The 16,242-nt window shown below is 40.1% G+C and overlaps 1 protein-coding gene across 2 annotated transcripts in view; it reads left to right on the top strand.

The window, feature by feature from the left end:
* The window catches only part of fasn (fatty acid synthase), a 90,610-nt gene extending 76,262 nt beyond the window's left edge, over positions 1-14,348 (top strand). For both annotated transcript variants that reach the window (XM_075458054.1, XM_075458053.1), the window contains exons 34-42: positions 2,764-2,915; positions 3,293-3,384; positions 3,494-3,888; positions 5,922-6,113; positions 6,760-6,987; positions 9,692-9,903; positions 10,194-10,292; positions 10,980-11,231; positions 13,232-14,348. In XM_075458054.1, coding sequence (XP_075314169.1) covers positions 2,764-2,915; positions 3,293-3,384; positions 3,494-3,888; positions 5,922-6,113; positions 6,760-6,987; positions 9,692-9,903; positions 10,194-10,292; positions 10,980-11,231; positions 13,232-13,369 — 1,760 coding nt within the window. In that variant the 3' untranslated portion in view covers positions 13,370-14,348. The remainder of the gene's footprint in view (positions 1-2,763; positions 2,916-3,292; positions 3,385-3,493; positions 3,889-5,921; positions 6,114-6,759; positions 6,988-9,691; positions 9,904-10,193; positions 10,293-10,979; positions 11,232-13,231) is intronic.
* Positions 14,349-16,242: the final 1,894 nt, after the last annotated feature.

Genomic DNA, 16,242 nt, shown 5'->3' with positions numbered 1-16,242 from the left:
CCTAGTTGGTAGATCCAGTTCTCCCATACCCATCCCGTCCCACCCACCCCGAACTATCGTGCATTCAATCCACTGACTCTCATCACAGACATGTATAAGATACAAATTATCAGTTGGTTTCTGCAACAATGGTCAAAGGTTATGAATTGGTCGATCAGTGATTTTGGAGGACTGTTAGGAAACTGGGGGAAGCAAGTTTTCACATAATGTCTTATCTGAAAGAAACAAAATAGGTGAGTGAGCAAATCAAACTTTGCTGCCAAGTCAAAAAGGCCATTAAGGGTCACCAGGCCTTTCTCAGACCAGGTGCGAAAGGCTGGGTCAGAGGATGAAGGGACAAAAAGATGATTGCGAAAAGTTGGTGACTGACATGATTGTGTGTAGAGGCCAAAAGCTCTCCTGAACTGATTCCAAATCATCAGTGTGTTCGTTACAATTGGATTAGGGCTATCCTGTCTAACCAACGATGGTAGTTGAGAACACCACTGACCAAAGGCAGAGACGTGAGGAAGAGATCTCAAGCAAAGCCCACTGCTGACGTTCAACTATTGCTTTACAAGTGTTCCAAAAGGGGAGTTTGTTTGTATTACAGGCCCAGTAATAGTAACGAAAGTCTGGGAGCGCTAACCCTCCTTGGGATTTAGCGAGCCGTAGAGCTACTCTACCAATTCGTGCCCGTTTATTACCCCAAAGAAAGGAACTTATCAGCTGGTCAAGATTTGAAAAAAAAAAGATTTCCTTATGGAAACAGGTACATGTTGGAAAAGGTAAAGAAATTGTGGTAGTAGTGACATTTTTACCAAGTTGATCCGCCCAGCTAAAGAAAGAGGGAGAGAGGACCATCTGGCAAGATCTGATTTACAGCATTCAAGTAATGGGCTAAAATTTTTGGCGAACAGTTCGTAAAATGATTTTGTCACCTGAATCCCAAGGTATTTGAGACCACCTGTAGCCTTCTTAAAGGGGAGGAGACATTGAGGGAGATGGTCCGCAGCAGAGTTGATTGGGATGTAGTCATTCTTTCCCAAATTAAGTTTGTAACCGGAATATGTTCCAAATTTCTCAAAAATTTCTAAGACTATAGGGAGACTGGAAACAGGGTTGGAGATGTATAATAAAAGATTGTCAGCATAAAAGAATTTGTCCATGGCGTGTGACACCCTCAAACCCCTTCTCACTCCGTAACCAAATGGCCAAGGGTTCAACCACCAGGGCAAACAGTAATGGGGAAAGGGGACATCCCTGTTGGGTGCCCCAGTGCAAAGGAAATAGGCGTGACTTAATGCCATTAGTGCTGACAGAGGCTACAGGAGATACATAGAGAAGTTTTATCCAATCCACAAAGCCAGGGCTGAAGCCAAATTTATTAAGAACATAAAACCGGTATCCCCACTCGACGCGGTCAAATGCTTTTTCAGAGGGCTTAAAAGAGTATGGGAGAGCGGGGGAGAAGCGTTTACTCCTTGTCCGCCATTACCGGAAGTTCTCCAGTGTTTTTAATACAATACAGCCTGCACTGTTATATAAGAAGCTGAAGAAAATACCGGTAGATGCCTCCACAACCACCTGGATTATTGACTACCTGACAAAAAGAGCACCGTTTGTTAGACTGAAGGGTTGTGTGTCTGAGAAGGTGGTCCGCAGCAAGGGAGCACTGCAGGAGACTGTACTCTCACGGTTTCTCTTTATTCCATACACCTCAGACTTCCAGTATGACTCAGAGTATTTCTGGAGACGAGAGGACTCTGATGACTCTGCAGTTTCTGGGTGTATTGGTGATGGACAAGAGGATGAGTACAGGGAACTGGTCAATCATTTTGTGGTATGGTATGGGAACAATCACCTCATCTTAATAATAATAATAATAATAATAAATCAAATTTGTAACGCACTTTTCATTAGCAAAAATCTCAAAGTGCTACAAAGTACAACTAAAATCAGGGATAAAATCAACCTCGTAAAAAACAAAAAGGATGATCGGCATATTTGTGGTCCTCCTAAAATCCACAAACACTGTCTCTGTGGGAGAACAGTCGGAGGTTGTGGAGGAATACAAATACTTTGTTGCATTTCCAGTCCAATCTGTTGTCTGGGTGAACACCAAAGTCTGTCTTCCAGAAGGGACAGAACAGGTCCTTCAGTGTCTACACCAAATGTTTTATATCCTCCATCAGTCTGTGGTGGAGAGAACGATCTGCTTTGCAGCATCTGTTGGGCAGCAGCATCAGAGCCAGAGACTCAGAGAAACTGAACAAACTGATAAAGAAGGCTGGCTCTGTGCTCAGGACTGCTAAGGATCCCATCATGGAAAAAAAAAAAAATATATATATATATATATATATATATATATTTATTTATTTTTTTTCAAAAGCTGCCCAACAGAATCAACAAAGCTGCACAACTTCTGCATTACATTCTAATCAAACAATGAAGTGTGTTCAGTCAGAACTTTCAACAGCTCTGCTGAAACAAAGAACGGCACAGGAGGCCATTCCTCCTAGCAGCAGTAACTACACAATGACTAATTGCTCAAAATTGTTTTGATTCTTTACTAATCACAAAATGGGATTTTTTTTTTTTTTTTTTTTTTTTGTAACATAAAGAACAAGTTCACTTGGCGCCCTCGTAGTGTATATACCATATTTTGCCATCACTAGAATCCCTTTTTAAGAGGGAAAGTAACCATCATGAGAGATACAAACTGCAACAAGTTTTTTTGGGTTTTATTTTTTGTTCACAGCCTGACTTAATGTTTGTTTCTAGGTTACCAGGCAAAACGTGTGCGTGAGTGGCAGAATCAAGGTGTAAAGGTGTTGGTGTCGATGAAGGATATCAGTACACTGGAGGGAACAGAGCAACTGATTGCTGAGGCTTGTACGCTGGGTCCAGTGGGAGGTGTCTTCCATCTAGCCATGGTAACATAGCAAACCACCAGATTCACCTTTTTCTCCTGTGTCAATATTCAGTTAAAATGAGTATTTTTATTTTTGATAATTGGATTTAAGCTGCTAGAATGGCAGTGAGCTATACTTCCTATAGTTTCATTCTTTATACATATTAACTTTTCATGTTCATGATTCAAATGTCATATGAACACATTTGTTTATTCATTATTATGGTAGACACAACATGGTTTTTAAATGTTATTGATTTAATTGTTTTCACTGCCATCACATACTTACAGCTATGGCTGACCTGTTCGTGTTATTGGTTGAAGATTGGCTTTTATGGTTCCCACTTAATTTTTACATTGATGAATACTTCATTAGTATGTCTGGTGTGTCATCATCAGGTGTTGAAAGATGGCATGTTGGAGAATTTGACGCCAGATCTCTTCACAGATGTTAACAAACCAAAATATGATGGCATCACAAATCTTGACAAGTAAGACACAAGTTCCTTACTTCTTATGTGCATAGCCAATAACTTTAAAGAGAACATGCTGTGGATTTCTTTCTCTGTGCTAATGTAGTAATTTCCATTCCCTTCTCAGAGTGACAAGAAAGTTATGTCCAGACCTCAGTTACTTTGTGGCCTTCTCCTCAGTCAGCTGCGGCCGTGGAAATGCTGGCCAAAGTAACTACGGTTATGCCAACTCAGCAATGGAACGTGTGTGTGAAAAGCGCTGCTATGATAACCTGCCTGGATTAGCAGTCCAGTGGGGTGCCATTGGTGATGTGGGTGTGGTGCTGGAGACGATGGGTGGTAATGACATGGTGATTGGTGGAACCCTGCCACAGCGCATTACATCCTGCCTGGAGGTGCTAGACTTCTTCCTGTGCCAGCAACACCCAGTGATGTCTAGCTTTGTGTTGGCGGAGAGGACATTGGTGAAGAGTGAGGCTGGAAGCCAGAGAGATTTGGTGGATGCTGTAGCTCACATTTTAGGTAAGAGTTAAGCTTTCTGAAAAGAATAAAACCACTTTGAACAGTTAATGAAAGTTGCAATGCTTTGTTTTCTTCTTTTTCTTGTAGTGTCACCTTGAAATATAGTAGACAGGATGTGCAATGCAGGACTGAGTAGTTATACTGGTTGAAAAAAGTAAATGTATTGTTGGTTTAAACTGAGAGATTTTATTTAAAAAAAAAAAAAAAAAAATCTGTCTGACAGCTAAAGCTGATCTGAAACTGGGTCCTCAACAGGACAATGATCCCAAACACAGCAGCAGATCTACAACAGAAAAAAGGAAAATAATCAAGGTCATAAAGAAAAAGTGATTCTACAAGCTGTTGGATCATGGAGTTCACTGAGTTTAGCACATACTGCTTCTGTGTTTTGTCTCAGTCACATGACATATTACGATGTGTAATTTTTTACTGAACAAAAATTGATTGTAGATTGTATTTAATTCATTTTAAGACCCGGTAAGAAGATTTTTTTTTTTTTTTTACTGTGTGCCGATGCATTAAAACTTTAACGCAAAAGAGGGTGCACCTTCTTTGATGCCAGCAATTGTTTTTAAGAAGTTGGAATACAAAACAATGGCATTAGGAGATGAGCTGGTTTTGAAAGTTCATTGTTTTCCCTCTTTTAAATGATATTTGATTTCAGTTTAATGAGAGTTTGCTGTATGGTGAAATTAATTTTTCATAAAGTGATGTGTATGGCTTATTAGCTTAACCTTGATCATGGTTGTTTAGTTTTTATATTCAGGAGACACAGGATGTTTTTATTATGTACATTTTTTTTTTATTGCAGTGGGCTGTTGTGTATTTTGCAACTTAAGGCTGAGTTATACTTCTTTTAACTGCCCTTGCGCTTTCTTCTTGCGTTTATGTTAATGGCTCGAGACGTTTATACTTCATTTAGCTTTGCCGGCGCTTGCGTGTGCTGTGTGGCGATTCACTGCCAGGAGAGTAGGCGGAGTAGCGGGTTTTTTCAATGACAAGCCTACTATGATGAAAGGAAATTCACCGCCAGGACCTCTTCGAGTGATTCATGCTTCTTCTTCTTGTAAATAGCCGGTATTTTGTCAGATTTTCAACACCTTGAGGGTCTAAACGACTACTTTCTCGCCTGAAAATGTTTCAAATGTTGCTAAAGTTATATATTTACAGAGTTTATAGCTTAAGGGAAATCAGCTTTTCAGGCTGGCTGATTTCGGCTCAGGCAGGAGTGAAGTACACTGTGTGTAAACGCTCTGCACACTGTCTGGTCGATGAGTATGTCGTTTTCAAGTAGTAGGCTTGTGTCTTTTCTTGCGTGAAGTTTAGAAAATTGAGGTGACACACGCAAGCTCGCAATGGGGGGCTTGCAACCGCGCAAGGGCTTGCGTTTCTTCTTGCGTCTTGCTTTGCGTCTTGCGTTACCGACTATAAACCAGGCTTTAGTCAGAAAAAGTAGTCATTGTACAATTTTGGAGCCTTTATTGCAAATGTCAACAGTTTCACATTCTTGTATGTGATCAGTGTAGGGTTAACAGACACGTCCTACCATCTCACAGCAGAGACCATTGTGCATTTTCTTTTAAATTTTGAAATGTAATTGGAGTTTGACAGGATGTTCCTAATTTTGACAATATTATGTACTTAACCCACCCCCCCCTACCCTTCCTCTTCTTTTCTCTTGTTAAGCGACCTTGGGTACCCTGAAAGGCGCAATATAAGTCCAAGTTATTGTTATTATTATTATTATTATTATTATTATTATTATTATTATAATTATTACTTGAAAGAAGGCGGTCCTTCAAACTTGATTTATGTTTGAGTTAAAAAACAACTCCCGAGGTTCCCCACTGTATCAGCTGGCTCACCAAGTTAGAAACTTAATTTTGTTTGATAAATACAGGAACCAGAAAAATCCTTGAATTATATGTCAAGGAAAAACATTCCTACTATCAACTTTTTGAGGGATTTTGTTACTCGTCTTAAACATGATGAACTGAAGCTCATACAACTTTCTTTGCATCCTTCGTCCATAGGTGTGCGGGATGTGAGCAGTCTGAATGCTGATGTCTCATTGGCTGACTTAGGCCTAGACTCTTTAATGGGTGTGGAGGTTCGCCAGACTCTAGAGCGTGACTATGACATCGTCATGCCCATGAGAGAGATCCGCCAGCTCACCATTAAGAAGTTACAAGAGCTGGCCAAGGGCAAGCCTGAAGGATCAAGTGGTATTAAGCTCCTCTTAAGTTATTGGAATGATAATAGGAATAAGAATAGTTATGGTAGATTATAATTATTCATAAGGACAATACATAGCAAAGTTGTACTACCTTGACAATTTGATTGTCTGAACAAAGCATCAAAGAGTTAATGATGGCACAGAGATTACTTGAGGTTCATTGATTTATCAAATCAGTGTTCAAATTTTGGTGGCTGATCAAAGAGTGATCTCTACTAAGCCAGAATAATTTTTGTGAAGTCTAGCATTTGTTTGACAGAAAAGCCAAAAGATGAGACCATCACTTTGTTACAAGTCAGCAGGACATACAGGTGTGTGTTGTCCACATTTTACAACTGAACCCCAGAGAATGTGGCTGATTACAATAAGATCTTCTCTTAATTAATGAATAATTATATTACAATGGCAGTAAGCCATGTACTTAGTCCATCCTTTTAAATCACTTAGAATATTGAGCTGGTTTTGAGACCTGTTAGAGCATATGAGTGTTGAAAGCATAAAAACAAATACTTAAATGTAGTTACTTAGCAATCAGAGATTTAACTTTTTTCTTGAGTTGCTTTATAAAACCTGCAGATAAAGGGAAAAATTAATTAAATTTTTTTTTTTTTTTTGGTCCAATTCCAACTCTCTAGAATGTCGTCATGCTACAGCCAAGAAGGACGGTATTCGCTCTGTGTTGGAATCGGATGTGACCCAACTGTTAGTCAACCCTAATGGTCCAACTTTGGCACCACTCAACAGGATTCAAAGTCAGGAGAGACCACTGTTCCTGATCCATCCCATTGAAGGCTCTATTGCCGCCTTTAAGACGCTTGCCTCCAAGCTTAGCGTGCCTTGCTATGGCTTACAGTGTACAAAAGGTACTTTTGCTTACAAGATTGCTTGTTTGCACCACAACACCACTACATGCAGTTTCAGATGCAATCTCAAAAGTTTCCTCATTTTCACATTCAGATATTATACTGATCTCCCTCAAAAATCTGCCCTCATGGTCAAAAAGTCCCTGCTTGTGTGCAGATATGCAGACATGCTCTGTTCTCCAGTCTGAGCACTTTGTCTTCACTCAGAAGTCTTATGCTCACAAAACTTCTCTTTATTGTGAGAATGCATTAAGGCATTCTCACTATTAAGTTCCTGTTTCTCTTTATTATTATTATTCCGCCAGTTTTCGGCACCCAACTACTCCTGCATACTTTCAGCTATTTCTACAACTTTGGTATCAAAACGTTCAGCTCTTTCAGCAGATTTGTGCTGTCATTGTTGGTGTTTCTAACTTTTACACTTTTTAAGATATTCAACTTTTATTCAAATTTTCCCGTTATTCAAATGAATGGAAACGGCTAACAGCTCTTCTTAAACTTTTTCCTCTTCTCAACCTAACTACTTCTGCATGCTTTCAGCTAGAGACACCATTCAAACTTTAAATGGGTCACAAGACATTCAGCTATTACCTATTGTTTCAGCTTTTTCAAATCTTCAGCCAATTTTGAAATATGACAGTTTCAAAAACATGAACATTTTGCTCCTTCTTGAATTTTATGAATGAGACAACCAGCAGTGCGCGCTGATAAGTTTCAACTTTTACAGTTTTTTTCAAACAAATTCCTCTAACTTTCATACAGTTTAACTTACAGAAACAAATTATACCTTAAAATGTAGGAAAATTTGTCTTCTTTCAGCCAATGTAACTACTAAAGAGCACACATTTACAGAATTTCAGCTATGAGTCTTGAAGCGATAGCAACCTTTCAAAATCTCTCACTAACACCAATGTAAAGCTTGGTATGACAGAACACATAGCTTCAACTGTGTTTAACTCGCTGCCATTTAAAAAATCTTTCACTCCATTGAATTGAAAACTACATTACCGTGTTCCTCTACCACTTCTGGTGCTGACGGTCTTCAAATTATTTTCCTCGCTCTTACAGTTTATTTTAATTGTGTTAGTCACTTTTGTAGAAAACTATATCTGAAGAGGTCAAGTGACCATGTATGCAGACAGTGTTGTTATTGTCTCACAAATATTATTCCAATTTTACAATACAGCAGTTATATTGAAAATATTAAGGTGCTCATAATTTTTCTGTATTTGTCTAGTGTGGAGCAAAAAAAAGTTATGTAACCATGGCTTCTTGTAACCTGACATTAGACCTTTACGTTGATCTCTTTAAGTTGTTTTTTAAGAGAAATAGTGTTTTGTTTTTTTTGTAAATCAAAATTTTTAATGGAAAAAAATTACTTTTATTCCCGTAGAATCGGTTTAGATCAATCTTGGATAGATTACTGAAGAAAGTACAACCTTTAAATTATCCCAAAACGCCAGACTGGCTTTGAAATACAATTTAAAGGACAGCAGATGAAACCATATGTAGTTTCACAACTAAAACTGTGGGATGCACAATGGCAGAAGTGTGTATTCACATTGTTTTTTGTAGATTTATAAACCCATGTGTATTTATGCTTATCTTTTATGAATCTCAATCATCCAGAAACTATTAGCATGTACACAAACCTGACTTCCTGACTCATTAGTTGCCTGGAATGGAAGCAGACACTCGCCTAATTTGTCAATTAAATATAAAGACATAGTTTACATCACAACTAAACAGACCTGATAATGTTAGCAACAGTAAAGAAGAGTTTTACTGAATTAAACTAAGGCTCTCATCAGTGAAGCAGAGGAAATTAAACAGTTTTATTTGGTGATCTCAGTTCTGTGATCAGGAACAAAACAAAAACTGCTGAAATAAAAAAAAAAGTAAGAAGAAATCAGCTCTGTTAACTCAGAGCAAACAACCCTGCAGAGGTAAAAAAAAATAAAATAAAAATGGTGGAATTCAAATGCTCATCAGCTCGCACACCAGGGCCAATCTGCAGCCTTTATCTATGGGAGGTTTCCTGTGGAGATGATCTGATGCCAGAAAATCAGAACTTTATCTTTAGACTCATTGGAGAGGATTTCCACAGACATTACATATGATCCACAGCTGCAATAATTAGCTCCCACAATTACTTTTTTACACGATTTTGCCTTTTTTGTTTTATGGTAAACTATGTTGGTGAGATCAAAATACAAATATTTTTTCATTCTACAGTACAACCTCTCACAGGACTACTTTCCAAAGTAGTCATTCAATTCAATTCAATTCAATTCATTTTTATTTATATAGCGCCAAATATAACAAATGTCATCTCAAGGCACTTAAATGAAGAATGGTTTTACTTGGCCTAGTTTTGTATGTCCTAAACAAAAGGTAATCCAGAACAGTGGTCAGGAGATGCCGTCTAAAAGATACTCATACTCATTAAGAGAATTGTTCAGCCTCACCAGCTGACTTTAGGTGTGTCTGTTATCTGCTTTGGATCTACAACTGCTCTAGAAGAAACTTTCAGGACCATATTGGGGGGAATGAGTCCAAACTTCTATACAAATGTGTGTATTTTCAAGAATATATAGGATTTTATACATACTGTAAATTCAAGTGTTTTGTGTTTACAGTGATCTGATGGTATCAGTCCCACCAAGCTCATGTTAATTGCTCCCCTCTTTGTTTTCTTTCCCAGCTGCTCCTCTTGACAGCATCCAGTCGCTGGCAGCCTACTACGTCAACTGTATTAGGCAACTTCAGACAGATGGACCATATAGAATTGCTGGATACTCTTTTGGTGCTTGTGTAGCCTTTGAAATGTGCTCTCAGCTGCAGACCCTGAATCAGCCTGTGGAGTATCTCTTTCTGTTTGATGGCTCACACTCCTACGTGGCAGCATATACTCAGGTTAGAAAACAGAACTACTACTCACACAACTGTGAATTCACTGTGTGATTGAATGAAATGCTGGGAGGTGTTTGTGTTTTTTTTCCCCACGGTGCTCTCTGTGATCACACTATCACATTTTACACCGAATCATTATAAACTGTCTATCCTGAGAGGGATCATTACAAACTGTGATTTTGCAAGAAACAGCAGAAATGCATTGCTATTATCTGTTATGTGTCCACTTGATCATAATGTAGTTTGAGGAAGATTGAAAATGTCATCTTAAGTCGACTGTATTTGGTTTGCAGAGCTACAGGTCCAAACTGACTCCAGGCAAAGAGTCTGAGGCTGAAACTGAAGCCCTGTGCGCCTTCATCCAGCAGTTCACTGGTATCGAATACAACAAGGTACACAGGCACACACAGAAACATACACTTATCAGTAATATCCATCAGTCACAACATTCAGATACATTTGAATTGGAGGTCCGAGCAACAAGGCCACTGGAAGAATTAGTTACCAAACATGAAATAATCCTTAAACACAGAATACTAATTGTTCTATTATAATGAGAGTGAACACAGCTGGGCTGCACCTTTCCTACCTGGAACCGTGGGGACATATTTAACATGTCCTAAACATTAGTCCAGATAAAAGAATCCTTCCTGAGAATCCCAGCTAGTGTCACCTGCTTCATTGGAACCCGGGAAGCATGTCCTTCCCGGTTTCCAATGAAGCAGGTGACAGGCATCAATTGAATGTCATCTGTTCCTTCATTAATTCAATTCAATTCAATTCAATTCAATTCATTTTTATTTATATAGCACCAAATGCAACAAATGTCATCTCAAAAAACGTGTTCACGTCCATCTGTTCTGGACCTAACTGTATGTGTTTTCTTATATAATGTGGTATGGTTACATTTCAACACAGTTAATGTTATATGTTTCTTAAATCTGTTGTCATTTTTGGGTGCATAGAAATAACTAAATAATTTTGCCATAATTTGGACCATTTAACATAGTACTGCTTTGGTTTCCACAAGAACCACATTCAAGTACATTCTCTCGTGATGTCCTTGTTTTATTCTGCAGTTGCTGGAGACCCTTCTCCCACTTTCAGACCTGAAGGCTCGAGTTAACGTGGCAGTGGATCTCATCACATCCAGCAACAAGAACATCAGCCATGACTCACTGCACTTCGCAGCTTCCACCTTCTACTACAAGCTGAAGGCTGCAGATGTCTATGTGCCTGTAACAAAATACCATGGCAACGTTATGCTGCTGCGTGCCAAAACCAGCAGTGAATACGAACAGAACCTGGGGCCTGACTATAAACTCAGCGAGGTAACACACATACACCCACACGCACACTTGCACAAGCTTCGAGGGGTATCTTTAAAAGCGTGACGTGAAAGTTATGTACAAAAGATAAATCTAATCGCTGAAGTGTTATGCATATTAGTCTCTTAATTTTATTATCGCTATTCCTTCAAATTATGTGAAGTGTCATGTAAAAGGAGGTTGCGGCGGGGATGGAGTCTATCCCAGCTCTCATTGGGCAGGGTACACCCTGGAGTGTCACAGGGCCTCACAGACAAACGAGACAGACAAACATGAACGCTCACACTCACTCCTCGGGACAATTTAGAGTCACCAATTAACATGACATGCATGTTTTTGGATGGTCGGAGGAAGCTGGAGAACCCGGAGAGCACATAACAAACTGCACACAGAAAGAACCAGCCGGGATTCCAACCAGAAACCCTCTACTGTGAGGTGACGGTGCTAACCTGGTCCTCACCAGGTTAAATCCAACCTCAGATGAACAGCAGCAAATCACATATGTGTCATTATTTATTGAACAAAGTGCAGAAAAACTAAGCGAGCCATATATACATATAGAGCCAATTCAAAAACAGTTTCCTAGCTAAGGAAACCAACAGCTTGCACTTAAACTTGTCTTCAGTCCAATCTCCCGTCCTGAGCGTGCCTGAGGCGACTGTGGAGAGAAACGACTCCCTTTGAACAGGAAGAAACCTCTGGCAGAACCAGACCCAGAACCATGAAGGGTGGCCATCAGAACCAGAACCAGGAAGGGTGGCCATCAGAACCAGAACCAGGAAGGGTGGCGTTCCGCCTCCACCAGCTGGGGTTTGAGAAGACAGAAAAGAGGGGACAACAAACACTGAGGTGCCCTTGAGCAAGGCACCCTTCCCCCCATGCTCCCTGGGCGCTGTGATTGGCTGCCCACCACTCCAGTGAATGGTATCTGTCTCTGTGAGTGTGACATGTGTTCAACAGGTGCCAACCTGAATGGGTCAAATGCAGAGGAGTAATTTTGTGTTAACATTCGTGTGTACATGACAATAAAGTCATCTTAATCTTAAACCATAACACCAGGCCAGGGATACCTGCTGAGAGAGAGAAACACGAGTTAATGACAACAATGATGTCACATGTACATGGAGAGGAAAGAAAGCAGAGGGAGGAGAGGTGCATCATGGGAGCCCCCCCAGCAGTCTGGGCCTATAGCAGCTTAACTATGGGATGTTTCAGGATCACCTGAGCCATCCCTAACCATAAGCTTTATCAGAAAGGAAAGTTTTAAGCCTGGTCTTAAAAGTGGAAAGGGTGTCTGCTTCCCGGACATTTACTGGCAGCTTATTCCACAGAGAGGGGCCTGATAACTGAAGGCTCTGCCTCCCAAACTGGCAGCTGGTTCCACAGAGAGGGGCCTGATAACTGAAGGCGCTGCCTCCCAAACTGGCAGCTGGTTCCACAGAGAGGGGCCTGATAACTGAAGGCTCTGCCTCCCAAACTGGCAATATTGTGCAAATCTGGCATGCCTTCATCTGTGCGTACGAACGGTTGTTGCATGAGGCCCAATGTCCTTTGGACAGAGCAGACCAAAGTGGAGATGTTTGCTCATAATGCACAGCAGCACGTTTAGAGGAAACCAAACGCAGCACATCAGCACAAACACCTCACACCAAATGCTGCAAACCTCAATGAGCTGAAGCAAAGTTGGAAAGAAGAGTGGATCAAAATTCCTCCACAACCATGTCAAAAAAGGTCACACAGGAAACCATTACTTCAACTTACTGCTTCTACAAGCTGTTGGATCACTTAGTTTTTCATCAGTTTGTTTAATAAATAATGACAGGGTAATATGTCATGTGTTGCTGTTCATCTGAGGTTGGATTTACCTCAGTTTAAGAATTTAGACCTGAAAAAGAGTTTACTTAGTCAGGTGCGCAGTCTCAAAAAAACGCATATATGATCAAAGTCTTTTAATCTCTTTGTAATAATTAATTAAACTTTTCTGACATTTTTTTTTTCCTCAGGTTTGTGATGGCAAAGTGTCAGTTCACATCATTGAGGGAGACCATCGCTCTCTCCTGGAAGGAGAAGGAGTGGAATCCATCATCAGCATCATCCAAAACTCGTTGGCTGAGCCAAGGGTCACACCGAAGGAGGGTTGAAGGTGTCCAGTCTTAACGCACGCATTCCACAACATTCCCAGGAGTCACCCTCATCCACTAAATTCAGGATATTTAGATTTAATATAGTTTTAATCCAGTGAGATGGTACAGTAAGTCTTGGGACAAAGCAGATCCCAAATGCAAGGTCTTCTGTTGCAGCTTTTCAAAGCTTTCTGGTTATTAAAGCAATAGACACCCCCACCTTATTAGAGTTCTTTGCTGATACATTCCTGTTGAGTAAATAAAATGTATTCTGAGTTTGTTCAGTGTGAGTAAGATGTTTTAATTTCTTTGTTATTATGCTTCTTATGTCTTTTTTTTTTTTTATCCTTGTAGTGGGTATACCGGTTTGAAATCATATAACTTTCCAGAGTCTGCTGTGGTGGAGGGTGGGAACATAAAAAAAAAGAAGAAAAAACATTTAAAGTATTTGTAATAATTATAGATGCAAAACAAAGACTTTAAAAGTTAGGAATACATTTTTTTACATCTCACAGTGCTGTGGTGAATGAATACATCTGACAAATGTCTTCACCTTGAACACCTTACGAGGTGAATCCCATTTGGAATTTTAACCACACTGCAGGGCAGCTGAATCCCCCATTCACATAACTTTATGAAGACAAGTCTGTCCTCTGATTCCCAGTTTCCAACAAAAAAATGTTTCCATGTTGACAGATAAATGATTTGTCATCAGTCAATTCTGGAATATGATATGTGTTTGCCACTTGCTTCAGTCAAATGAGAGCAGGTTTCACTCTGGTTAATGATTGTTGAAGCACTTATGTGTGAATGGTTGTCCAATGACCTCACATGCCTACTGTCCTGTCATACCAGCCTGTCGTCTGAGACCTTTAATCTGGTCAGTGAAGGGTCAGGTGACTGCGGTGAGAAGGAAGTGTCAGTCAGTGTATGTTTCTCTTGCCTTGTAATATTTCCTTATGTGTATATGACTAATAAAGGCCTCTTATCACTTTGACTGTTGTTTCCACACGTCTAACATTTACAACTACAACTCCAAAAAGTTGGTTTCTGTTTTATTTTCATTTTACAGTGTCCTTATAATTTGAAAATCTCATAAAAATTTTCTTAATTAACTTATCTTCAATTCAACTATAACTGAAGGCTCTGCCTCACAAACTGGCAGCTGGTTCCACAGAGAGGGGCCTGATAACTGAAGGCTCTGCCTCCCAAACTGGCAGCTGGTTCCACAGAGAGGGGCCTGATAACTGAAGGCTCTGCCTCCCAAACTGGCAGCTGGTTCCACAGAGAGGGGCCTGATAACTGAAGGCTCTGCCTCCTATACTGGCAGCTGGTTCCACAGAGAGGGGCCTGATAACTGAAGGCTCTGCCTCCCAAACTGGCAGCTGGTTCCACAGAGAGGGGCCTGATAACTGAAGGCTCTGCCTCCCAAACTGACAGCTGGTTCCACAGAGAGGGGCCTGATAACTGAAGGCTCTGCCTCCCATTCTACTTTTAGAAACTTCACCTGTGAGTTGTTTAAACTGGCAGACATACATTTTTTGGATCTTGTTTTGGTTTCAAGACCGAAGCTGTGAATGGTTGTGTTAGCTCGATTCTTTCATTGGAAGCTCAAGAACAAGCCGGAGAAATCTCAAGTTAAATAAAGTATTTATTGGGGGTCACATGTGAAGTGTAGCAGCGCTGGGCTCGGAGGGACGGAGCTCTCGCAGGAAATCCGTCAGACTGAGCCCCGATTTCCGGAAACATTTCATATTTATATGAACCTTTATTTCCCAGAGGTTGGACTCACACTCGACAGAGTATAATTGGACATGAGCAGGTTCAACACCGTCTTCGTCATGTTCTCTGGATCAGCCAAACTCTGTGTGTGTGTGAGAATCTGCACCTGCTTTCCCAGACTCTTTATCTGACCCAGTTATTTAGTCCCGCTGTCACCTTGAAGTCTTGGACATACATTGCGTTTACATGAGCAGTGGAAAAGTACAAACTAGGAACCTAAATTATTTAGTAAAATATAGAATTTGAATTCATAATGTCTAAAGTCTGTTAGTATTTTCTAACTCAACTGAATTGAAATGCATCAGAATGTTGTCCATATAGAAAGTCCCTTTAAGTTTACCAGGCTTCTGCCACAGATGGAATGACAATGTTTTTGCTCCTGTTCTTTCAATTCAATTCAATTCAATTCAATATTTTTAATAATCCCCAAAGAGAAATTGTATTGCTGCATATCAAAGATATGTTATTGTTATAGATGAATAACAAAATAAAATATAAACCAGCTGACAAACATGTAGAAAGTTGCAGTGCAGCAGAGAGGAAGGTGTGGTAGAAATCTTAACCCTAACCAAAAATCCCCATCAATGGGTTGGGGTGTTGTTTCTGTAGCTTAGCAACAACTCAGCTGATGTTGACACACAGCGTCAGCAGGTAACTCAGGTGAACTCTCTGTAGATAACATGGATGGAAATTCACAGCTAACAGTTGAACATCTGGGGTGCAAATCCTCTCCTTCTCAATGACATGTCCAGGATTACACCATCTGTTGTTAACCAGCCCTGTGATACCCCCAGCTTTGCTTCTGATGTCTCTGTTGGCTCATATTGTCTTAAAGCTAAGGAGAGAGGTGATAAGTCTGGTATATGCTCCTGCAGACATGTCTCAGTGAAACACAATACTGCATTCTCAATAATCTTTGTGTCTTTTGAGCACTCCAAGCTTGCCCGTTTCATTTGCTAGTGGTCTCACATTCCTCATGAGGATCAAGTGAACACGTGGTTTAGTCTTCCTCCACCTATTTCTCCATCTTGTTCCTCTCTATCCACAACATTTCCTCCTCAACATATCGGAAATGTTGGGTCTCTTTACAACTATTCATTGGATTTTGG

Source organism: Odontesthes bonariensis, chromosome 23, assembly GCF_027942865.1.
Source record: "Odontesthes bonariensis isolate fOdoBon6 chromosome 23, fOdoBon6.hap1, whole genome shotgun sequence".
NCBI classification, from domain to species: domain Eukaryota; kingdom Metazoa; phylum Chordata; class Actinopteri; order Atheriniformes; family Atherinopsidae; genus Odontesthes; species Odontesthes bonariensis.
The sequence above is the reverse complement of the archived record's forward strand: the minus strand, read 5'-3'. Positions and strand labels throughout refer to the sequence as shown.